This window comes from Notamacropus eugenii, chromosome 5, assembly GCF_028372415.1.
Source record: "Notamacropus eugenii isolate mMacEug1 chromosome 5, mMacEug1.pri_v2, whole genome shotgun sequence".
Classification (NCBI taxonomy): domain Eukaryota; kingdom Metazoa; phylum Chordata; class Mammalia; order Diprotodontia; family Macropodidae; genus Notamacropus; species Notamacropus eugenii.
The window spans coordinates 338,964,341-338,990,273 of record NC_092876.1 but is presented as its reverse complement, the minus strand read 5'-3'; the positions used below and the strand labels follow the sequence as shown (position 1 = coordinate 338,990,273).

Here is a 25,933-nt window from a genome sequence, read left to right as displayed (position 1 = left end):
ATGTGTCCATCTCCCAACCTCCAAGCAGAGCCAGACTGAAGCCATTCAAGGTATGAGTCTCAACTCTCCATTAAATGTATTGAGAACAAGTTAACATATTTATTACCAAAACTACCTGAGTTTCAATGCAAAAATAGGCTTACTGATATACATAAATTTGCATATTGTTCATTTGCCTATGCAATTTATGTAGCTTCTATCTCTCACTCCAATGCAGTCTTCAGCACTATACCTTTGCTGCCAGGTTAAGTAGGCCAGGAAAGTCACAGAATTGTACAAAGGTTCATTGATCCACAGGAACCACATTTTCTTTGGTTTCTTTTGGTAAAGGGATCATAGCACTGTAGGGAAGAGGTGGGGTATGTTAGAAGAGACAGAATTCAGTGCCTGAGTCAGGACAGGCAGGCAGAGATTTAAGGAAATACCTGTGCTCAGAACCAGCCCCCACCATCTTCCTGAGTGTGACCAAACCAGATTAAACTGTAATTGGGAAATGTTTAACACAGTAAAAAAAAATTACAGTACAACATAGATCATTTAATTTGTACTTTTCTGCTGTATCCATTTCGATTTGAGTTAGATAGTTATTTCTGTGTTTGCTCTTCTCCAAAGAACTTGTCTAACATTAGGGCTTCCTGTACCATGAAGAACCTGGATGATACTCAGTCCCCTAGGGAATGGGGCAGGTGGGGATTGAGGGAGTAGGAGAAAGGGAAGGTTTGAGGAACTCATCTCCAATTTGGGCATTTGCTGCCTAATTAGAGGTCCTGTATCAGCCTCATTACACCATTCCTTCCCTCTCCTTCCTCCAGGCTTTCCCCTGCTCCCTGTAACCTTTGCTTCTCTGGCCTTTCAAAAACATATATCCCAAACTTAAAATTCCATGAACTTTGAGCATTTTGTTCATGACACCATTAAATGTAATGTAGTTCTAGATATCAGAGCCATTGAAGCAAGAACAAATCCTAAAGAAATATCCTCCAAAAAGAAAAGATAACAATGAAACTGGAATCCAGGCTATTCAGTCAGTCATTCACCCATTGATTTGGGCTCCAATCCATTCTAAGCCCTGAGTTAGAAGAAGTAGAGAAAATATGAAGGAAGTCAAGTATTTACTCAGTGGTCATTGTGTGCCAGCCCTGTGCTAAGTGTTGAAGATACAAAGAAAGGTAAAAACGGCCCCTGCCCTCAAAGAGCTTATGTTCTGATGGGGAAGACAACATGCAGTCAACTATGTGCTAGCCAGATCTATACAATATAAATTGGAGGCAATATTCCTTGCTCTTAGGGATCTCCTAGTCTAATGAAGACTGTAGAGCATACGCGCACACACACACACACACACACACATATACACATATACACATACACACATATACACACACATTTTACATCCATGTTGAAACTCTAAAAAATAAAATGTACCTGGAGCCCAGAGTGCAATATGCATGTCTCCACCAGAAGTCACCAGATTGATGAAAGTTGAATGGTATCAGCTGAAAGAGGCTGCTGGGGCAGGTGAGTCTTGAGGTTGGCTGCATATAGCAAGGGAAAGTTCCCACTGAAAGAATGGGAATGCCTATTTGTCTTTCAGGGTTTGATGAGAACCTGGATGTCCAGGGGGAGCTGATTCTCCAGGATGCCTTCCAAGTATGGGATCCCAAGTCTCTGATCCGGAAGGGACGGGAACGCCATTTGTTCCTCTTTGAGATCTCCTTGGTGTTTAGCAAGGAAATCAAAGATTCTTCAGGGCACACAAAATATGTTTACAAGAACAAACTACTGGTAGGTGGGCTCCACAGGGAACTCCCTGTTCTCATTGAGCCCTTGGGCTAGAAGGGATCTTGACAAGGTCATTACATCTTTCTCTCCACTCCCACCCCCAACCTTAATCCTAAAGCATCTCAGGCAAATGAAGTCTGTATTTGGAAAGATCCTGAGAAAGGGTGATTCCCTGACCCTCCTCATTCCTACTTCAATATTTACAGTCAAGAACATTTTCTTTATGTTGACTGCTTCCTCTTCCATTCATCTTTGGTCCTTCCCAATTTTGAACAATTATCGCTCTGTCCTCTCATCCTGGATAGATGAACAGAATGTGCCACTTGTTTAAATTTGATTGACAGCAGCCCCCTCCCCGGTCCTCTCCTCTTTGTTGCCTTTCCCATCCCATCCCAGCCCTAAGTTTCCCCACTGCCCTCCCCTTCCCGGCCTCTCACAGGCCTTTCCTGTCTACAGACCTCAGAACTGGGAGTGACCGAGCACGTGGAAGGCGATCCCTGTAAATTTGCCTTGTGGTCTGGGCGCACACCTTCCTCGGACAACAAAACTGTACTGAAGGTGAGTCCTACTCCTTGGTGTTCTTTCCATCCATGGGCACAGAGACAGTCAGTGTTTGGGGTTAAAAGACAAGAAGTCTGACTTTCTCCTCACCCTCACAGGAAGGCAGTTTGCCTAGATTTGGCACTAGTGAGGATTATGATCTCACATGGATGTTGGAAGGGCAAAGATAGAGAAAGATAGCAAAACACGCAGAGATTCCAGGAGGAGGAACTATAGCCACTGAGTCCCTCTGAAGATGTGGCCTTCTCTGACAGCACCATCAGTTTTCACAGATGGATAACTAAGTCATGTTCTGCACTTAGGGTCACAAGACTGAAAAAGAACAAATCATTTTGAAAGGCAGCATGATGTGATAGATAGATGCTAGACTTGGGATCAGGAAGATCTGAGTTTAAATACCACCTGAATTGTTTACTAGACTTATGAGCAAATAATGGGCAAGTAATTAACCTCTCTGAGACTTATTTTCTTAACCTGTGAAAATGGGAATGCTAATACTTTGAGTATCTATCTTGCTATTGTGGGATTTAAATGAAATAATATATGGAAAGCACTTTGCACACCTTAGAGCACTATATAAATGTCATCTGCTTTGTGGTAATTGTTATTAATTTGGTCTAACCACACACACACACACACACACACACACAAGAATGTTGATTGATTCCTCACATGGGTAAAGCAATGTGATGACGAAGAGGTTGAAAAAGACGCATTGGAGGTGCTTGAAATAAGGGCTCATCATCAACAAATGAATGATGTTTTGACGTTAATGAGTGAGAGACAGAGACAGAGAAGGAGAGGAAAGGAGATAGAGACAGAGACACAGAGAGAAGAAGAGAGAAGAGGAGAAGAGAGACGAGAGAGAGAGAAAGAGAAAGAAGGAGGGGAGAAAGACAGAGATCACATTGCAGGGCACCCCTGTGAGCTGGAAAATCCCCATAAAATTTTTTGGCCTTCTCTTTGTATCAGAGAAGAAGTCTGATTTTTTTCTTTTTCTTTTACACTGCCATATTGTAAAATTTGGGTTGATATTATATAATACTAATTCTATATTTATCTCTATATATAATACTACACACACACACACACACACACACACACACACACGCACATACATATATATTATGCTTCTCTGAGTTTCCAAACTTTTTCTGTGTCTTCTGCTGGCCTTTGTATGTCATTTGTGGCTTCTGCAAAACTTGCAAAAAATTCCCATTTAATTTCTTATGCCAACCTGCAATATATCAAAATTACTATGGGGAAAGTCATGATGTAGAAGGGATAATTGTACTCCAAGCCTCATTTTCCTTATCCATCAAATGGGAATGATAATGGCACCTGGCCCAAAGAGTTACTACAGGGACCAAAGGAGAAAGAGGAATGCCAACTTAAAGGTGCTATATAAATGTCACTATGGTTATTATTTATGCTTTTAAAGCCACTCTCCCCTTTCTGTCATGCCACACTAGGCCTCCAGCATTGAAACCAAGCAGGAGTGGATCAAGAACATTCGAGAGGTGATTCAGGAAAGGATCATTCACCTGAAGGGTGCTTTAAAAGAGCCGATACAGCTCCCTAAGACACCAGCCAAACAGAGAAACAATAGTAAGAGGTAACCAACATCTCTTTCTACCTCCTCTTTCTCTCTCTCTTCCTCTGTCACCCAGCACTGCCTTGCACACTTGGGAAAGTTTGAATGAGTGTTTGTTTCGCTGAGTCCAATGGGGCTGAGGCTAGGATCCTGGCCCATGAATGGTGGCAGAGTTCTTGTAGCCACGTGTCCCAGATTTGCTTGATCAACTACTGCTTCGTTTAATTCGGCAAATGTGGATTGAGCACCTGCTATATGGATGTGCCAGGTACTTCCAAGTGAAAGATGCAGCCCATACCCTAATGGAACTGATAAGTAAACAGGAGAAACACTAAAGCCTGTTAAGAAGTTAAAGGATGATGCAAGATTGTATTGACTATGAGTCAGAATGAGTAATATAGGTAGAGAATGTAGCCACATTCAGCAAAGGGAGATATCAGTGGAATCTGGAGGGCTTGGAGAAACCTCCACATTCAGTTGGAAGGCTGGCCCAGGGCTTGCTACTTCTCCCAACATCTCCCTCCATCATTCTGAAATTCCTCATTCCCAGGCTCCCAAGAGGCATTAGAGCAAAGTTGAGACATGGGATTTGTGCATCGTAGGTGAGGCTGGAATAACAACAGTGATAACTCAAATTCCTATAACCCTTGAAGGCTTGCAAAGTCCTTTACAAACCTTATTTCATCTGGACATTTTACCCCTACTATTATTATCCATGAGAGGCTTTGAGCCTTCCCTGTAACTCCTGCAACCTGACTTGCTGCAAAAATAATTACCAATATTCCATGGAGAGCAGGATTTTCTGGGGTATAAAATGGAGACTTGGTTATAAGTGATAATTCTATCACTGATTTGCTGCGTGAACTTGGGCAAATCACTTTATGTCTCTGGACTTCATGGTACTCATCTATAAAACCACCCTGTTTGTGGGACAGCTAGGTGGCACAGTAGATAGAGCATCAGCCCTGAAGTCAGGAGATAGGGGTGTCAGGGTGTCAGCCCTCCATCCTCTGTGAAACCTAGTTACCTATTAAGCCAATTAAGTTGCAAAGAAGGTGCTAACCTGCATCGGTAGAGGAAGTTTCCTGAACTGGGAGTTCTTTATATTAATAAAGTCATGGGTCCAGTCCCTATCCCTTTCCTTAATACATTGCATTAAGAAAGGGTTCATGAGACAGTTGCCTGTCTTCCTTGGTCCTAGCCCCAGCTCTGGCTGAGAAGCACATCACTTATCAAATGGATTTTCATGTAGGATTCAAAGGCAATGCGGAAAGGCAGGTTGGTGCAGGGTTAGCAGGCCAGTAGTAGAATCGCAATGATCTGAGTTAAACCTTACCTCTTAACATATGCTGGCTATGTCACCCTGGGAAACTCATTTCACCTGTCACTGCCCCAAAAAAACTCTCTCTAACTATAGGTTGCAGAGAAATTGTGTTTTTGCATTGGTGAAAATCCATTTTTTACCAATATGATGCTCTATTATGCCAGATAGAGGAGAGTTCCTGACATCCCTTATTTTACAGGAGAAGAAACTGAGGCCCAGAGAATGTTAAGTGACTTTCTCAGGGCAACACAGAGAAGATGAAACCAAGCTGGGATCTGAACTCCAAATCTATCATTCTTTCCACTGTACCATGCTACCTCCCCTAGTCAGGGGCAGGGCAGAGTGGACTTTGTCTCTACCATAACTGTGATACTCAGGTCCTAGCTAAATCCAAGCATTCCCCCAAGACACAGGAAATGCCACCTTCCTTGCCTGTCTGTTACCAATCTAAGCTTGTTAGAGGAGAAGGAGGAAGAGAGCACATTTCTTGTCTGAATGCCCCTGGCCTTCTTAAATCTTCTTGAAGTGCCAGAGTTCCAGGCCCAGAGTGTTCCTGGACTTTGGGGCAGACCAGATACTCAAGGCTCTAAGACCTGAGTGTCTTTTGCTCAAACACCTAGCATCCAAGTGATAGCTACCTAACCTACCTGTCTGAGACAAAGTCTGTGGCTCCTCTGCACACTGCCCATGTGACCCTGGCTAAGTTGCTACACTCATCTGAACCTTAGTTTCCTCATTTGTAAAATGAGGGGTTTGGAGCACCTGATTTCTACAGTTTCCAAATCTTCGATCCTTCCCAGATTCCTCAGTTAGCTAGTTCTATCTCTCTTTAAAATACCATGTGTTTACTTAGCTGGTTTCATGTTGTTTTCCTCCAGTCAAGTTCCCTCCTTCATGGCAATCATTCATTCAATAAGCCTTTATTTATTAAGTACCTACTACAACGTGCCAGGCACTAGGTGCTAAGTACTGGAGATATAAGTACAAAGAATAAAGCAATCCTTCCTTGCAAACAGCTTACTTTCTAATGGAGTAGACAGTAAGTACATTTATAAATATGTACGCAGCATAAAACAAATAGATACAAATATGCTAAGTAATTTAATACAAGGTAATTTATGAGGAAGTAGCCAAGCAGTTATGGGTTTCAGCCAAGATTTCATGCAGAAGATGGTCCCCTGAGCTGCATCGTAAAGAAGATGAAGGCCTCTAAAGGGAAGAGGAAATAGGGAGTGTATTCCAGGAAAGGGAAATGGAGATGGTGGCTCAGGCAAAAGTATTTCACCTCCTGGTACATGGTAGGGACTTAGTAAAATCTTTGGGGTCTTTGTTGTGTATTTTGGTCAAATTGAATTCTTCAAGAAACATGCAAAGAAAATGGGTCAAGGGCCAAGGGCCTAGGTGAGGGTAAAAGTTTCACCTTCCCCTTACCATATATTGGGGAGACAGGATTAGAGTTGATTGGCCAATCCCCCAAACTCTGAGAATTGTTACTTATTGGAATGAGGAATATAAATAAGCAAAAAAAATCTTTACCTCCTCTTTCCTTGTAGAATGTCATCCCAGAATGGGGATTATCCCTGGGGTCAGTTAGGAATAAGTAGAACAAGTAGACAGGAGGGATGTACAGAGTGCAAGACCTAATGTCTGTCTAGATCCAGGGGAAGCTCAGAGAGGGGTCACTTTGGAGCAAAGATCCATCAGAGGACTAAACACCATGACCCATCCCACTGATCATCTCTTCAGTGCTTAGAGGTAAGACCATACCTCTGTCCCAAGCTCTGGAGGCCAACTCATCCACAGAACCACAGTAAGGCAGAAGAGCCAGCCCTGACTCTTGGAGCTCTCCCAATTTAATGGAGGAGACAGCACAAACAGACATGAAAAAAGATATGACAAACACAAAGGGAAGGGGAAATCTCATAAAGAGATGCAAATTAACCTGACTTTAAAGACCATTATGTCTAAAGGATAATGCTGCTGAGGTACAAAGGTAGAACTGGAAAGGGTGAGTCTCAGAAAAGTTCCCAGAGGGGGAGGCTCGAGCAGATTGTGAAAGAGAGGAGGGATTCTGTTTGTCCTTGGTCCTCCTGTCCATGTCCGGGACAGAAGAAAGCAAGGAACCAAAGCAGATACAACAAATGGAGACTGTAGTAGAAGTGTCAAACACACATTGCCACAACACTGTCGAAAGCCCCGCAACCAGATTACAAGGTAATTGGGAACTATTTAACAAAATCAATAAAAATACAATGAAACACAGATAATGTTAACATGAGGTGATGTGAGCTAAGTCAATATGATTGTGCAAGGATCCCTATGTACCCTGTTTCCCTTTGAGTTGGACTCAAACATCCCACTGAACTATGGGATTGGTAATCAGGCTAATTCCCTTTTCTTCAGCCACTAGAGAAGCAAGGGAAGTCTCCTATCCCCTCCCCCATCAGCACAAGCACTATATCAGGCCCTGAACCTCATGAGGAGGCAGACATTGGCCAGGATAGGAGGAAGCAGTGTAGTTATAGGAGAAGAAATGTAGGATATGGAGCCAGAAGATTTTGGTTCAAGTCCCAGTTTTCCACTTAGTAGGAATTAGCAAAATGGCCAGATGATTTCATTGGCATGTAAAACTCACAAATCAGGAAAAATGTCCTCACCCAATATAGGTTGGGAACTTCTTTGAAACTTACAGTCTCTAAGAGTTACCTAAAGTTCTGAAAGGGGCAGCTAGGAGGCACAGTGGGTAGTGGCCTGGAGTCAGGAAGAGCTGAGTTCAAATCTGTCCCCAGACACTTACTGTGTAACCCTAGGCAAGTCACTTAACACCATTTGCCTCAGTTTCTTCATCTATAAAATGAGCTGGAGAAGGAAATTGCAAACCATTCTATTGTCTCTGCCAAGAAAACCCCAAATAGGGTCACAAAGCGTTAGACACTAAGAAAACGATTGAACAAAACTCAGGATGTAAACAAAATAGATAGTAGCTAATCTGAGTTATAAAGCTATAAGCACAACTGAGCAGACTAAGAGAGGGTCCATTTTTGGTTCAATAACCAGCTCAGGATGGAAAGGTTCCTATTAGTCACATACAAGTAATCCAAATATGGCTATATATGGTACCCCAAGAATCAATGCAGTTTTAAGCATTAATAGCTCACTTCATTAAGACTTTTGGGACACCCTGCATTTAGGATCTGGCTCTGAGATGGCTACAAAATGTGTTATCTTTTGTTCCTGGAGCCCACGCATATGCATATTATTAATGATTTACTGGAAACCTAGACCTACATGAGTATAAAAAGCTCTAGAATTTAAATAATGGCTCTAACGCTAATTTAGCCATGTGACCTTGGGGATGTGGATTAAGGTCTTTGGATGACATTGGTATCCCCACTCAAAAAATAGAGGTAATTATTTGCATCGTCTATCTCATAGAATTTTCTTCTGAAGGTCAAAAAACGTAATAGGTTCATAAATTCACAGCTGGAGGGGACCGTCTCATCCAATCCCCTCATTTTGCTAGTGAGTAAACTGAGACCCAGAAAACTAAAATGGTTCATCTGAGGTCACTTAGTGGGTAAACAGCAGAGCTGGGACTTTGACTTCTGGTCCTCTGATACAAGATCTGAAACTCTTTACACATGAGATCAAGAGATTTTGGCATCATAGATTTGAAGCTGGTTGACTGGGATGTCAAAGGTCATAAGATCATAGATCCCAAGCTGAAAAGGACCTTGCATCTCATCTAGTCCAGCCTCCTCAATCTACAGATGAAGAAAAAGAAGGCCAAAGAAATTAAGTGACTTACCCAAGGTCACACAGTTCACCACAAAGCTCTTCTGTCCTCAGACTCAGGACCCTTCCTTTGTACCACACTTCCTCCCCTAGATGATATATGTTAAATGCTTTATATCTGTAAAGTTCTATTTACATATGAATTCCCATGATGATCATCATTATTATACTTGATGATGTTACCTTTCCAATGCAGAGAATCAGGTATGTGGTTCTTACAAACTCTGCATGGTCAGAACCGCTTTTTTCTGGGATGACTCCTCCATCGCTGTCCACAAACTCCCCCAAGTGGGGACTCCTGTCTCTTTTTCCAAACAAAAATTCAGCCTATTGTTGATTTCACCAAAGAAGAGAGAACTAGAATGGGGCCAAAGTCTTCTCTATTTCTATCATTGCATTTCCCAATACATCTTCCTGAGGATGCAGCTACGAAGGAAGCTATGGCCCTGTTGGCCTCCTATAAAGGATTGTGCCAATGGTATGGCCAATGTGGTCCTGGCCACGTATTTGGTGCAAGAGTGGGGCATGGTCATTAGAAAGAGGGGAAGGGGGATTGTATTGTGTATGAGCATAATTTTTTTTTATCTGCCTTCCTCCTCTCTACCAAAGTGCTCCATTTGAAAACATTTAGAATGTCCTCAATTTGGAGAAATGGGAGATGTGAAACTGTCAGATGGTAGAGCTAAAAGCCAGGAACAGCCAATATCCAGTCCTACCAGATATTTAAGAGTTCATAGACACAGGAATGTCCCCTAGTCTTTACATGGTTGTCCAAAGGCTGATGTAGGAAATGGCTAGCACCTTTATCTTGGAGCCTGTAGAATGGTCTGCTATGTTAATGATCCCAGAATCTTTGATTAAGAGTTAGACAGAGACCCAGAGATCATTTAGTCTAACCTCCTGATTTTATAGATAAGAAAATTGAGACCTAGAGTCACAAAGTGACTTGCCCAGTCACACAAGTAACAGATTCAGGATTTGAACTGAAGTCTTAAAACTTTTTTTTTTGATGTCAGGATGATATTGTCTCTGAGGGTACCAAAGGGTGAGGGGACAAAAAGTGACTTCATTAGCAGTCAGAAGATGAGTCTCCAGTATCAAAGGCTTAGCAAAAAGAAATCCCTCCTGCAGAATTTGGCCAGCCCTGTGCTTAGAGTTAGGAGGGACCTGGAAGATTTTCTAATCCAACCCCTTGATTTCAAAGAATTAGTTATTAATGTAAAGAAATGAAAGGCCAGAGAGAAGTGACTTACTGTTGATGGCAGAGTTGAGACTAAAAGGATTCACATCTCCTGCTCACCAGCTCAGTTTCTTTTCTCTACAACATGCTATAGGGGCAAATAGGTGGCTAGAGCCCTGGGCCTGGGGTCAGAAAGATCTGAGTTCAAATCTGGCCTCAGACACTTCCTAACTGTATGACCCTGGGCAAGTCACTTCACCCCATTTACCTCAGTTTCCTCATCTGGAGAAAGAAATGGTAAACCACTCAGTACCTTTGCCAAGAAGACCCCAAAGGGGGTCACGAAGAGTCAGACATGACTGAAATGACTGAGTAGCAAAACATGCTATACTACTCCCACCCGCACCAACCTTAAGAAACACAAATCAAGAAAAGGTCAAACGGTTCCCAGCAACCCCCCCCTCCCCTGCTGTTCCTGCTCTTTTGCTTCATTCCACAGCCCCATATTATTTATGGTCTGCTTGCCCACCCCACCCCCTGCCTGGGTACAGCACCGGGCAAAGCTGCCTGAATAACCTTCACTTTAGGGTGGCTAGCAATTGCATTTGTCATTTGGCCAGTGGCTGGGCTCTAAATAATTTGATGTGTCTTCCTGCTGCCTCTTGTAGACCTGTGCCCAGTGCCAGCCCAGGGGAATTGTGGGGGGAGGGGTTCTGCTTGCAGCCACCGACAGGGTGATTATGGGCTTTGCCCCATGTCAGAGGTGACATCACTGAAAATCACAGAGTGAACCTTCTTCCAGCTGGGTGATTTGAGCCAAATCCCTGCCTGAAAGTGCTCGACCATTCCCAGATGGAAACTGTTGTGTGCTTCTTAAGCCCCTGGTCATTCCCTCTCCCTCCACCCTTCCCCCTTGTTTTTCCCCTGCAGGGATGGAGTAGATGATATCGACAGCCAGGGGGATGGGAGCAGTCAACCCGACACCATCTCCATTGCTTCCAGAACCTCCCAGAACACAGTCGACAGTGACAAGGTAGGACAGTTTCCTAGCTCTCCACCCCACTCCCAAGACTTTTTGACTTTCGGCCCCCCTGGGAAGATCCTCTTCCCCAAGAAGCCTCACCTGAGGGATGTAACTCAGAAGGTTATATTCTCAGAGGGAATATAAATCGGAAGGGGGGCGGGGAGAGAGGAGCATTGGAGCAGGGCTGGATGAGGTATGTCCGATATGGGGACTGCATTGGCTTTGGGGATGGAGGATTAGGATTGCTTGGTCAGTCCTCCAAACACTTGGAGAGAGTTGTTGGGATGAGAGGTGGTGATAAGGAGTGAATCTTGACATCCCTTCCCCTCCCCTTCTCAAATGCTCTGCCTTCCAAAAGGATGGGAGGCCTTGGGGCCGTTTTTCTGCGTCTTTTTTGACTGCTGATTCCTTATGTTCATGCTGACTTGAATGCCAGCCCAAGAGAGTGATTTGGAGGATGGCCAGGGTACAGCTGGATGGTGGGAACGTTATCCACGGTGCTTTCTATGGTGATATGACCTTTCTCCCGAGGGGACCTGTTTGGAATCCTGGGACTCAGTCCCCCAGGGCAGAGGCAACGAGGACAGAGTGTGTGAAGCAATTTGGAGAGGATATGTCAATCTTGGCAACGACTCGGGTAGGTAGCTGTGTCAGATCTTAAGCCAAGTAAGCATGTGTTGTAAGGTCTTTCGTGGGAAGAGAAAGGAAGGGCACTTATGGTCCTGACTATTTCTTGACCCCTTCCCCAGCTGGGCAGTGGGATTAAGCCAACTGTCTCGATGTTGTGGTCTCCCTCCTTTGTGATGGTTGCGCGTACTTCCCACCCTTGCCCACCCAGCGTGGGCAGGAATGGGAGCGAAATTGGCATTTCTGCTGCATGTTGGTGGCACTTGTTGTTGGTGAAGCTCTGAGGCCTCAAGTACCATCTGGCGCTGGTGCTGCCTGGCCTGGTGCACTGGCCTCCCCCCCTTCCCCCTAAGGCTGGGAGAACAGGCTGTGTCCATACCTCATGTTCATTCTCTACATTTGGTACTATCTATTTGGCTTGGTAGTTTGTTACTAATTAATTAAGATTTTTACCTAAGTCTCTGTCAGTAGAACAAAAATGTTACCTAAATTCTGTGATAATTATAAAGTAAATAGCCCTAATATCACTCCAGAGGCAGCCTAGCATAGTGGATAAAGGGCTGTGATGGTGGTGACTGATGATGATGATGGTGGCTAACATTTATATAGCACCTACTATGTGTCAAGCATTGTGCTAAGTGTTTTTTTACACAAATATTATCTCCATTGAATTAGCTTCAAGTTTCATCTCTGATATTCCCTGGCTGTGTAATCCTGGGAAAAAAATCACTAAACCCCTTCAGTGCCTCAAACAATTCTCTCAGATTCCAATTGGAAGAATAGTTTCAGATCTGTATTGATGGAGGGAATTTCCTTGTCTACCACCGCTTACCCCAATGAAATTAAAGATGGAGATCTTTAATTTTTTTTTAAGACATCACTCTAGAGTAGTAAACTTTCCCTGAGCATAGGTTCCCAGACTTCCATGGTTCAATTAACCAGTCCCTTGCCTTCAGGCAGAATGGCATTGAAAGCCTTCTTTGACTATGGAGAAGGATCAGGGTCTCTTTTCTTAGAATCTATACTATACTATATCTTCCCTTCCTCATTTTCCATGTTTAGTGATTTCATCTAGACTTATCCTGTAAATGCAACCTTGTTTTGGAATATTTGCCATGTATGGACACAGCCTATTGGTTCCCAGTTTCAAGGGTCTTTTGCCCCACCTGTACCCCCAAGCTGGCTCTGCATTTTCCCACCAAAGCCTCTAACTCAGAGACAGAGCCTTGAACTGAGGAAATGGCTGCTGGTTGAAATTTGGCTTGGGGAAACCCCAGGCCCCAGTCATTCTTCTTCCTTCCTCCCAGGTAAGTGAGCCTAGCTTGGAACTTATCTTTTACCAAGTGTTCTCAGGACCAAGTGACCTCCCCCATATGCCTTCTTTTCTCATTGGAGTCATTGGATTGCAAATTTAGAACTGGAAGGGAATTTGGAGGTCATTTAGTCTAGACCCTTTTATTTTATACTTGGAAATACTGAGGTCCCAAGAAATAAAATGATTTACCCAAGGTTACACAGTAAGTGGTAGAGCTGGAGTTTGAACCCAAACCCTTTAATTTCAAGTCCTAGACTCTGTCCACAATACCATGTAATTCAGATCAGTGGAACTGAGTATGGGGACAGAGCTGAGACTCATGGATAGGACACTGGGACTCCTATGGGCCATAAAGCCATAGGCTATCAGAAGAAGGATGGGTCCTTCTGTATCCTAAATCCTAATATCCTCATTTTATGGAGGAGGAGGAGCTAATGCCAAGAACGATCAAATAACCAAACTCTCACTGCTAACTAGTGATAGGCAGAGTTAGAACTAGAAGAACTCAAGTCTCCAGATTCCCCACTCAGTTATTTATGCAAGAGGCCAAGTCCAGAATCCCCTTAAAAGATCAATAACTAGTATCCACTGATCAATACCAGTGAATATCTCCTAAGGCAGGGTGTCAACCTCACATAGAAATGGGGCCACCAAACTGTAAATAAAGATCCCTGAGGACTGCATATTGACTTAGGAGACTACACATATTTATACATATATATGTATATAATTATATATAAAATATGTTCTATAGCATATTGTATATAATTATATAATAATATAATTATAAAATATATGCATTATATTTTATAATTATATAATTTAATATATTATGTATTGTTATATAATATAACTATATATTATATAATTTGTTATAATTGCTATAACAAATACATTGTATTTATTATATTATATTAGATAATAACTATGATTATTATATGTGTATCATATTATATATAATTATATATAATTAACATAACTACACATTGAAATCAGATCAGTTTTGGGCCATACCAGGGAGTGTTGTGAGTCCTGTGGGGCTTGCACATTCTGTGTTTAATATTTCTACTCTAAGGAGGTCAGTCAAAATATCCGTAATGAAATACGGGCTGTGTAAGTAGCCCTAAGATAGATTCAATGAAAATAGACAGAAAGGAAAGGAAATGTGTAGTCTTCTTGAGTGCTTCCAGGATAATGAGACATGATAGATCCCTGTAATAATTAATAAATATAGTAATTTCCTATCTTTGTGTCCATGAACTAACCTTCACTATCAGCTTTTATCTAACCTGATTCCCTTCTAAATATCTCCAATCCTCTTCCTCTTGTCTTGTGTCCTTCATGGGGGAAAAACATCCAAATTATTCTTGTTGTCAGGAAGTAACTGTTTGGATGACTTGTTGAGAATCCCAGATTTGAGTTTAGAGATTACCTAGCTCTACCCTCTTCATTTTACAGATGCAGAAACAAACTCTTTGACGTTGAGATTTATCCAAAGTCACACAACCGATATCTGGGAAAGCCAAGACTCCAACCCAAGTCTTGTGACTCCCAACTCTGTATTTCCAAATCTGAAGGTTAAGTTAAAAAAACACACACAATCCAGTCCAGGGGCATGTGTGACTGTGGCCCATTTCTTGCAAAGGGAAATGCCACCTAAACTACATTACTGTTCTGGATTGAGGTTCTAGTCCCTGTTGAGGACTGTTCTCTCTCAAGAGCCCACAGAACTTAAGAGCCTGCTGAGAGCAAAGAAGAGCCTTGATCCCTCAGGGGCCTTCCTCACTCTACCTCTGACCTTGCCTTGAAATCTCAAATGCAATCAGATAGCATTTATTAAACACCTGTCATATACCAGCCACTGTACTAGGCACCAGCAAATACAAAGATCAGAATGGTGAATTAATCTCTGTGTCTGTGAAGTAATGCTCTTTCCAATAATGATAATGACATTTTAGATGACTCTTAGTACGTGCCGGGTATTGTGCTAAGCACTTTACAAATATTTTCACATTTGATCCTCACAACAACCCTGTGAGGTAGATGTTATTATCATCCCCATTTTACTGTTGATGAAACTGAGGCAAACAAAAGAGACTTACCCAGTGACATAGAGTTAGTAAGTGTCTGAGATCAGATTTGAGCTCAGGTCCTACAAGACTTTATCTACTGCACCACCTGGATGCCTCCTGAGATGGGTCCCCTAGGTTCCTTCCCTTGAGCACTATGAGCTGAGGAAAGGAGGAAGGCTTGAAGAGTCAGTGGTGACCAGTAGGAGAGGATGGGAGAAATGGGGAGCAGCATATTAGGGGATCACAGAAGGCATAGAATCATCCTGTCTTTTTCTCCTTCTATAAGTCGTTCTGTACAACCCATATGCCAAGGGACTCTGATGAAGCCGGAGTAGGGGGGCTGGGCAAGCTTTGGGAGAGGGCAATTGTGAAATGTTGTCTCTAAGAAGGCAAAAAAGAGATGTGGAGGTTTGCCTCTTAGATGTAATTCCTAGTGGAAATATAGACAGAAATACCACCTCTTTAAGAAAAAAATTATTTGAGGGAAGGTCTTCATGAATATTTCATTCAATTTCTCTAATATTCCAACACTCTAACAGAGATAAATAACACAGTGTAGTGTTCTCCTTGACTGCACACTGCTCTTTCTTCAACAGGGAAAGCATTATTAGACTGGTGGATATTTCCATCTCAATCACAGGCTCTCTAGCTGTAAGGGACTACAGAGACCATCTAGTTCAAACCTCTCATTTTACAGATGAGGAAATTTAGTCTTATAAAGAAAAAAGCAACTTTCCCAAAGCCATATAGTCAGAGGAAGAGATAAGGCTCAAATTCAAGTCCTTGGACTCTTAATCCAGTGTTTTTTCTATTACGTTAAAATGCATCTATCTACCTCACCCCCATCCTCAATTTTATTTTTGTAATCCAATAAAAATTTATCAATAGCTAATTATGCATAGAGAACTCCACTGGGTGCTGGAGGAAATACATAGTTTGAAGATTAAACACATTTTCTTCCCTCAATAATATTGACTCATCAAAGTCTAGTGATAATATCTATTTAAAAATTTCTCCATCATTGTTTTTAAAAATTATTTTAATTTAAACTTAATCAAATTTAAAGCTTAACAATCAACACACCTTATAAAACCAAGAAACATTTTAATCTCAGGTATCTGAGTCATTAGCTAAAGTATAGTCCCAGATTTCAGAAAGTCTCTTGACTTGGGACAATAAAAAAAGGAATTGTGTAGTTGTGTCTGACTCTTCATGACTCTGTGGACCATAGCGCACCAATACTGTTCATAGAATTTTCTTGGTAAAGATACTAGAGTGATTTGTCATCTCCTTCTCCAATGGATTAATGCAAACAGAGGTTAAGTAACTTGCCCAGGGTCACACAGCTAGTAAGTGTCTGAGGCTGGATTTGGACTCAGATCTTCCTGATTCTGAGCCTGGCACTCCATGCACTGAGCTGTTTAGGGCCTTCTTAATTGTACCTCCATGCAAAGTGTCCTAACCATAGGATGACGCAGAAGATACCTGGAGGCCTCTAATCATGCTAATGGCAACATCTATAATAATAACTAGCATTTACATAATGATTTAATATTTTTAAAGCATTTTACAAATGTCATATAATTTGATCCTCACAGCAATCCTGTGGTGAAAGTATTATTATCCTGATTTTACAGCAGGGAAACTAAGGCTGGGTTAAGTGACTTGCCCAAGGTCACGTATCCAGTAACTCTGAGGCAGGATCTTAACTCAAGCCTTCTTGGTTCCAAGTTCAGTGCTCCATGCATTGAGCAACCTAGCTGTTTAAACTTTCTTTGGGCTGGGAAACTCTTTTTTAATGACCCTTTTGAGGAGCTGGTAGAGCTAACCATAGGGAAAGTGATATAAGCGGTGAAGTCTTATCTTCAGTGCACCTTATATGCTACAGTGATCTCCCATGTTCAGAGCAACATGTCTGCACATCGACCCCTAGCACTTCTCTGCTTTGCATGCCACTTCCCTTTTCCAATCTACCATCTCATTATATTTTAAGGTGGGGGAGGGGGATCTGCTTTAAAAGAGTTTTGCAAAGTCTCATTATTATTATTTCATTTTACTAGTAGAAAATGGTGGTGCCCCTTCAACTTTTCTGTCTCCTATACTCCAACCTTTCTGATCCTCAACTCCCTCCACATTTACTTCCTGTGATTTCTCTTTCTTGGCATGAAAGATAGAGGGAGAAAGGGAGGGCAAAGGGAGGTAAGAGAAGAAAAAAAGAGAGGAGGAAGAAGGGAATGGAGAGAGAGAGAGAGAGAGAGAGAGAGAGAGAGAGAGAGAGTTGAGATTGGTACGAGTATCAGAATGGAAATAGGACCCACCAATCAAATTTTACCTCTCTTTCCATGTTAATCACATCCATATTCCACCATGAAAAAAATTTCAAACTGCATTCTCACAATTTTTTAAAATCACTGTTTCAAATGAATTTGCCTATCTCCCCAAAGTACTTCCCTCTCCCTCCCACCTATGGCCTTCCACTGGCCCCCCAAAATATGGAATGTGTGTCTTTGCAGAGGTAAAATGTTTGAGGAAAAAATGACTTGGGGTCCATTCATTTCCATACGTATTAATCCTACCCTTATATCAAGCAAGAAAGGCCCTGGAGCTCAGTGAGCAAGTCTGTTCTTAGTGACTTTCCTCTAGATATTTTTTTCACTTTTTTTTTTCAAATTTTGACCCCATGGATGAATTTTTCTGGCAGTATCTTTTTATCTATAGAACTATCTATCTAGGCATCTATCTATATGGAATTATCTTTCTTTCACATTTTTTTGTACCAAACCTTTTAGAATAAAAGTCATATGTTCTCTTTTGTTGTGAAAAAGTTTGAAGGTAAAGCAGGAATGTTAGAGAATGGACCAGAGAGATAATAGGGAGTGGGTAGAGTTGGAGATGAGGGTGGTATAAAGCCCAGTTTCTTAGCTGCTATTGTGTTCCTTAGAATCTAGCTCCCCCCTGCCCAATCCATACAACTGGGTCTTTCTCCAACTCTAGACCTGCCCTTTTAGGGTGCTGTCTCATGATATCCTTCATCACTCAGAGTTCATCACCGTCATAATTCAGCCCAACCAATGACACTTACCTGCTATCTGGCTCATCCTCTTGAAGCAGGCTCTCTGTACCTTCCAAGGTAATAATAGTTAACTTTCTGAAAAACTAAACTCTACTGGTAAGTAAGGAGTAGAGGAGACCCTCAGGATCTGTTCTCCCTTCTATGATCACATGGATACATTTAGGAAACAATATTCTAGGTTTTATTCTCTAACTCTAATAATGACATTTCAGGCAAAGTAGGAAAGCAGGACAGTAAGAAGGTAAACCCAGGTAGTCAGGAAATTGTAACATCCCTCAAATATCCCAGGGCACTTCGCCTTTGTTAAGGACTAACCCTAGGTTTAGCCTATTGAATACAACAATGTTTCATTCAAAAAATCAGGGTCACACTTCACATTTCTGGGCCTCAGTTTCCTCATCTGTAAAATCTTTGAAGGAGTTGTACTAGATGAACTGTAAGGTCTCCAGCTCTAAATCTATATAATCACAAAATCCTATGATTTCTTAGGATGGAAATGGAAAGTTCCAGACCAAGTTGGGTGCCAAAATGTGACTCAATCCACAAAAAGCTTTATAATTGGAAACTTCTAAAGGGAATTTCAATATGGATATCATGGTTACAGACTAAAAGCTGACAAATGTATTTAACTGGGAAGAATAGGACATTTCTCCATTGTATTTTAGTTATACTTTTCTTTACAAAGCTAATTGCTTATTTGCCTATAGAAGACTTAGGCTTTGATTATGGCCATTTGGAAATGAAATCTGTTTGCATTTTACAAGTATGTTAAGATTCTACAAGCCTTGGATTTAACGCCAGAGAATCAGGCTCATCTAATTCACCTGAATTGGTGGAATTAAAGCTCCAGCTTCATCAGACCAGACTGATCATTGTTGGGTCCCAGGGTCAACACTGAGAGATCAAGTGAGACAAAAACCTGTGACAAAACATAGAAGAATCAGCAGTGAGGTCTTAGCGATGTGAGGTGTAGACATGGGGTAGGAATTTAAAAATCAATATGAAACTGGGCAGTCTTCTATGGGAGGGAAAGAAAAGATGCAAGTACTCTTAGCCAAAGGTCCAAACAGCATCCAGAATCCAGAGTGTTCATTTAAGCAGAAATGATATAGATGATAAATATAGGAAGGAGCAAATGGCAAATAACTGATAACAGTTTAGGCAAGTGGGCAGCCTGGACAAAGGAGTCTAACAAGAGGATGACAAGGGTATCGTATCTAATAATAACAATAGCTAACATTTATATTACAGCTTACTGATGCTGGGCACTGTGCCAAGTGCTTCACAATTATTCTCTCATTTTATCCTCACAATAATCCAAGGAGGTAGATGCTATTTTTATCCCCATTTTGCAGATGATAAAATAGAGACAAACTGAGGTTAAGTGACTTGCCCAGGGTCACACAGCTAGTAAGTATCTGAGGCCAGATTTTAGCTCGGGAAAATGAGTCTTCCTGACTCCAGACACTATACACTGTAAGTAAGTGAGTTTAGATTTCTGCTCAGGTCTTCCTGACTCCAGGCACAGAGTTCACTTAGTTGCCCCCAATCAGTCTGGAATCCTGTGGTTCAGGGCAAGAACTTGGGCATAAGTTAGGAACCCAGTTCCATGTCTACTCTGTGCCCATCCTTGGATCTAAGAGTGCATACTTGGTCCTTCTCTTTTACACAATCCGGACCACTGATTTCAGTACAAATTGTCTGTGTTCTAGAGACTCAAGATTCCTATACTGTGTAACTCATGAATTATCCCCAGATGTTTTATTTTTTGGTTACCAAATTTATGTGCAGGCACACACATATATTTATATTTATGTGTGTTTATATACATATATATATATATATTTCAGGACATTGAATAGGAATAGCCTCAAATGATATAAGATGTTTCTCAAATTAGTAGTTGGGTCCCCAAGAGGCAGGGCACAGGAATGGATCCAGGGGTGGGAGTGACTTGAGTCATGAATACCAGAACTATAGAACTGCAAATAGTTGTTGAATGACAGCAGAAAACTCCTGGTTATAGGAATGAGGGGGTTCAGCTTCTTAGATCTTTCATCCTGAGATGTAAGGTCAGTTCTGATCAGAAGGGGAGACAATTAACTTTTTATTTGGGGGTAAGGGGAGATCCAGGGCCCATGGAGTCATTAGAGAAAGCATCAAACTTGGAGAAGTCTGAGAAACCCAGAAACAGCTGATATGCTGTGGACTCTCTCAGCAACCCTGGCCTCATTTTTATTAAATTTTCAGAATTGCCTTTCCCTGAAGTCCTAAAATGGAAAGGAAATATAGTTCTTCACTATAACCTTACAGTGACTTTCTTCCTGCTACCCCAATCCCCCTTTCATTGTCCACCCACAATCATCTCCTATGTCCTACTGAAAAACAATAAGCATGAAACTATTGGAAGAGAACAAGGTGTTAAACGAGGTCAATTGTGTCGGGGGGGAGGGTACATTTTTTGGAAACCATTACAAGAGAAAGTTTGGTGAAGGCTTCCAGGGATAGCTAGACTGCCATGGCCCGTTCTCCCATGCTTGGAGCCTAAATCCTGGTCTGCTAGTAACCGGCTGGAAAGGGAACTGTGTAGGCTTTAACACTCAGCTGATGTTCCAGTGCTCAGCCTGTTGTGCAAGGAGCTGCCATCTGGGGGTGCAGGGGGGAAGGGAAATCTGTCTCCAGTCTCTTAGGAGAGAGGGGAAGAGGGAAGAAGGATGCAAGAAATGGAAGATAGCTAAGTAGAAGGAGAGCACAGCTCTGGTTGCAGAGCCTGAGACTTCCTTGTGTTTCAAGACCAGAGGGACCAATCAGCCTAAGAGAAATACTGAAAGGCTTTTAAAGTACATAGTGAGTTAGAAAATAGCTACCCAGAGGGAGCAAGAGAAGTTAATTTTAGAATCAGAAAATGGTAAAGCTGCAGAGGACCACACGAGAGCTGGCCCAGGTTCCTGCCTTTGGGCGAGTGAATGACCAGGACATCTGGGACAGCTAGTTTTCTCCTTTGCTCTTCAGAATCTCTGAAGATTAGGACATCACTCTTTCCCTCAGTAGTTCCTTCTGAGTTCCCTCAGAACTAAGGTCATCTGTTTTGTGAGAGATCCTGCCTCTCTGGGGAAGGGTTAAAAAAAAAGAAAAGAAAAGAAAAGATTAGCATTCTGCAATTCTGCCTTGTACCCAGGACAGAATGGAGCCCAAGGCTTCAAGAAAAGATTTCATTTAACTTCATCCAAAATTTGCCTCTACCCATTCCTTCTCTAGAGTGTTCTCTCTGCCCCATGTAGTGCCTGTATTTTAAGTGTTGCTGGCCCCAAGGGTTAAGGAACATGTGCCAGAGGAAGGGAACCATCTGCTTTTTTCTAAGGAAAAGGAAGGAAGGAAGGAAGGAAGGAAGGAAGGAAGGAAGGAAGGAAGGAAGGAAGGGAGGGAGGAAGGGAGGGAGGGAGGGAGGAAGGGAGGGAGGAAGGAAGCATTTCACAAATATTTTCTTATTTGATCTCCCAACAACCTTGAGATGTAGGAATTATTATTATCCCTAATTATAGTTGAGGAAACTGAGACAAGCAGAGCTTAAGGGACTTGCCCTGGATCACACAGTTAGTATCTGAGTCCTGATTTGAACTCAGATTTTCTAGACTCTAGGTAGTGGGGAAGAATTCGAACCTTTAGCCACTGGGGAAGTCATTCCAACCTTCTAGAGGCTAGGGCAAATAATTATTAAGAACCTACTTATGTGCCAGGCAGTGTGCTAGGTACCTGGGATTTAAAGACCAAAGTGACCTGGTCTCTACCTTAGAAGAACTTATAACATACAGAAAAATAAATATATACAAAACACAAAGCAATTTTTCTTTTTTTGGAGGGAAGAGGATATTAGCAACTAGAGGCATTAGGATAAGGACCTGAGCCAGGACAGTGGCCATGTGAGTAGAGAGGAAAGACAAAAGAGATTGCATGGTGTTATGACCAATAGGACCTAATAGCAGATTAGACCTGGGGGAGGAGAGAGAGTCCGAGAGGTCTCCCAGGTATTATGCGTGGGTGTCAGGGAGGACAGTAGCACCATGGGTAGAAATGCTAAAGTTTAGAAGCAGAACAAGTTTTGGGAAATGGCTATGTTTTGTACATAGCATAAATTTGCAGCTAGCAGGGGCCTTAGGGCCATCTGGTCCGTCCTTTTCATTTTGTAGATGTGGGAACTGAGGCTTGTGGTGATAAAATTATTTGCTCATTATCACACAGTTTGTTGTTGTTCAATCATTTCAGTTGCGTCTGACTCTATGCAATCTCATTTGGGGTTTTCTTGGCAAAGATACTGGAGAGGATGGCCATTTCCTTCTCCAGCTCATTTTACAGATGAAGAAACTGAGGCAAGCAGGGCTAAGTGACTTGCCCAGAGTCACACAGCTAGTAAGTGTCTGAAGTCAGATTTGAACTCATGAAGAAGAGTCTTTCTGACTTCAGGCCTGACACTCTATCCACTGCACTACCTAGCTGTCCCACCACAGTTAGTAAGTGGCAAAATTGGCATGTGCACGGATGTCCTCTAGCTCAGAAGTAAAGGCTCTTTCCACTATGCCCGATAGCTTCTTATGTTGAGTTAGAGATGCCAGCAACCCAGGGGAAGATGTCCAGGAAAGCTATGCAGACTCATTAGGCAGCAGTAAAGAAAAAATCTTATATAACCACGCTGATAGCTGCTGCTCAGTCTGCAGTGGGATACCACTCACCCTCCGGTGTGCTTAGCCCTGATGTCAGGCATATTGTAAATGCCTAGGAAGTACTCCCAGAACTAAACTGAAGCACCCAGACAAAGTTCTGAAGTGAATACTGCCTGCCTAGAATGGAACCTCGGAGGTTTGGAGAGGGGTGGCGCATGTCCAGTCTGCATGGAGAGGAAAAGACTGGCGTATGATTGAATTGCAGATGTTTTATGCAAATGTTATCAGAGAAGAAAGGAGGCTGGGACATCCCAAAGCAGACTACAGGTCTAATGAGGATTTTTGTTTTAGTATGCTAATGGGGACCTGAGCTATGAGCCATCTGGTGATGGACCTGGAAGTGGAGGGGGGACTTTGTGGAAGGGGGAAGGAGGGAGAGAGGGTTTGTGGAAGAACTCACAAATGGCTTGCAAAACCCAGGAAACTCAGGATGAGCTGATGATGAGTAAAGAGGAATGAGAATAATCAGTGCACTAAACAAACGTTAAAAGCAGACAGGAAGCTATTATCCTGCTTCAAGACTAACTGGGACAGGAAGTAGAGAAAGGCCAGGAAGAGCTATCAGTCCCAATACAAGAAAATTGACTTAGGTCAGAAGAAGAGTAATGTGGAGAATTCCTGGAGTCCCTGGCTGAGTTGGTGATACTTGAAAGGAAGCTATTTTAACCTGGAGCCTAGGGAGAGCATCAAAATACTGAACCCACATTAAATGATAATGTCAGCTTACACTGATATAGCACTTTATGGTTACTGAATATTTTAGTATCATCTCATCTAATTCTCACGATAACTATGTGAGTTATATAAGGAAGGTGCTATCATCCCCACCTGACAGATGAAGAAACTGAGGTCAGATGAGGTTAAGTGACTTATCCAGTGTAATTTGGATCATAGAATCATACACAGAGAGCTGAAAGTTATTGAGTCTAACCACCTTTTTATTTTTTTAAACAAATGAGGGATCTGACCCTGAGAGAGGTGAGTGACTTGCCCACAGTCACATAGCTAGTAAGTATCTGAGGCAAGATTTGAACTTTCATCTTTAGTCTCAAAATCCTGTGCTCTGTCTACCACGTTAGGTAGTCTGGGTATTGGTGTGGTCCAGCATTCTTCCAGCAGAGTGCATAGCAAGTGTACAGGCAGAAGGGAAGCTGGAGGTGGGGTAGGAAGAGGGAAAGGAGCTAGCTTTGTGGATTTCAAGTGAGTGGCTGTTCCTTGGCATCCTGGAAGGAGCATAGGTTCAGAAAGTAAATTACCTATGTACAAGATAGAGAAACATTTGTAGACAACAGCTCTTGTCAGGGAAAATGTGGTACTTTGAGTCGATAAAAAGGTCAAAATGAGATCTAACAGCCAAAAAAGCTAGCATGATCTTAGGTTGTCAGTAGATACATAGATGGAAGCCAGAACTTGAGAGATGATAAATCCTGCCCTGGATTTATCTGGAACAGCCCATATCTAGAGTATTATGTTCAGTTCTGGGCAACCATATTTTAACCACAGTTTGAACAAACAAAAGAATGTCAGAAGGAACATGAATGACTGGAGTAGAACTCGTGACACTTAAAGAATGGCAAAATCAGGAGTTTTTAGCTTAGTTTTTTACCTATGAATTTGTTGTTATTTTTATTGTTTTATCATTATATTTTGATAATTGGATTTTGATATGACTGATCTCCTTTGTACATCTGGGTACTTTATTTTATGTATTTAATACCCTTATTCTGGCTTCACCAGACTGCCAAAGGGATCCAAGACATATACAAAAAAAAAAAAAAAAGATTAAGAACCCCTATATGGGGACTGGGCATCATTAATTAGCCTGGGAAGAAGACTTAAAGGGTATAGTTGTTTAACAACCAAAAATGATGCTAAGACTTTTGGGACACCCTGTATCTGAAGGACTTTCATGGGCAGCTGTGATTGGGGTTATCTTACTTGACCCCTGAGGGCAGAATGAGGAGCAGTGAGGGGACGTTGCAGAGAGACACATTTGGATTTTACTTATGATGAGCATTCTAAGTGACAAGAGCAGTCCAACAGCACAGCGGCTGCTTTGGCTGGTGATGCCTTCCCAGTCACTGGGGGTCTTCAAGTAGGTGCTGGATGACTACTTGTTGACGAATGTTGCACTAGGATTCTCTTCAGATTCATTTTAGAGTATATTACCTCCGAAGGTCCTTTCAACTCTGAGATTCTGGAAGTCGATGATTCTGTGAGAATCAATTCATTCTTATCTCACTCTTACTTTAAAGAAGTAAGGAAATGGCCTTCTAAAGCAGCCAGATGAACTTAAGGACTTCCCAGTAGGGATGGGTATCACGTCCTGAAACCAGTACCTGGGGAGACTAGGGAATCTCTTATCGGAAGTCTTTAAGAATAGGACCTATTTCTCTCTAGGATGCTTCAGGTACATTCCTCATTGGAGGAAGGCATAGAGACAGGATGAGATCCCTAGAGTTGAAGTTTCCAGTGAAGATAGTACCTGGCTGTAGCCCTAAAAAACAAATCAGGAGTCTGGAAATGTAGCAAATCTGAAGTTTTGGTGCTAACAGAAATCTCACACACCTCACACTGAGTGATATTTTCATTTGACAAGTTTATAAAGACTGCCAAGGTGATTTACCCAGGGATACGTCTCCTGTTTCACCAGTGACAGCCTCCTCCATTTGACCATGATGCCTGAGCATGCATGAACCCCTCTGGAACTCTGGCCCATTAAATGCACTGTATTAATAGCAGAGAAGCTGTGGTCAGGTCTTTTGGAGATATTTCTCAATCGGCCCACAGCCCCAGTGAGTCCTGCAGGGCCCATAAAACATTTCTTTATTGGGGCAGGTTATGGTCTGCCGTTCTGCTCCTTTTATT

General features: G+C 42.1%; 1 protein-coding gene across 6 annotated transcripts in view; it reads left to right on the top strand.

The window, feature by feature from the left end:
• The window catches only part of KALRN (kalirin RhoGEF kinase), a 963,226-nt gene that overhangs the window by 675,621 nt on the left and 261,672 nt on the right, over positions 1–25,933 (top strand). For 2 of the 6 annotated variants that reach the window (XM_072616710.1, XM_072616703.1), the window contains exons 30-34: positions 1,595–1,785; positions 2,239–2,340; positions 3,816–3,958; positions 11,167–11,269; positions 11,697–11,897. In XM_072616710.1, the coding sequence (XP_072472811.1) occupies positions 1,595–1,785; positions 2,239–2,340; positions 3,816–3,958; positions 11,167–11,269; positions 11,697–11,897 (740 nt within the window). Of the gene's footprint in view, positions 1–1,594; positions 1,786–2,238; positions 2,341–3,815; positions 3,959–11,166; positions 11,270–11,696; positions 11,898–14,660; positions 15,171–25,933 lie in introns of those variants that run through there. The other 4 variants (XM_072616706.1, XM_072616705.1, XM_072616702.1 and 1 more) reach the window with 3 other exon arrangements.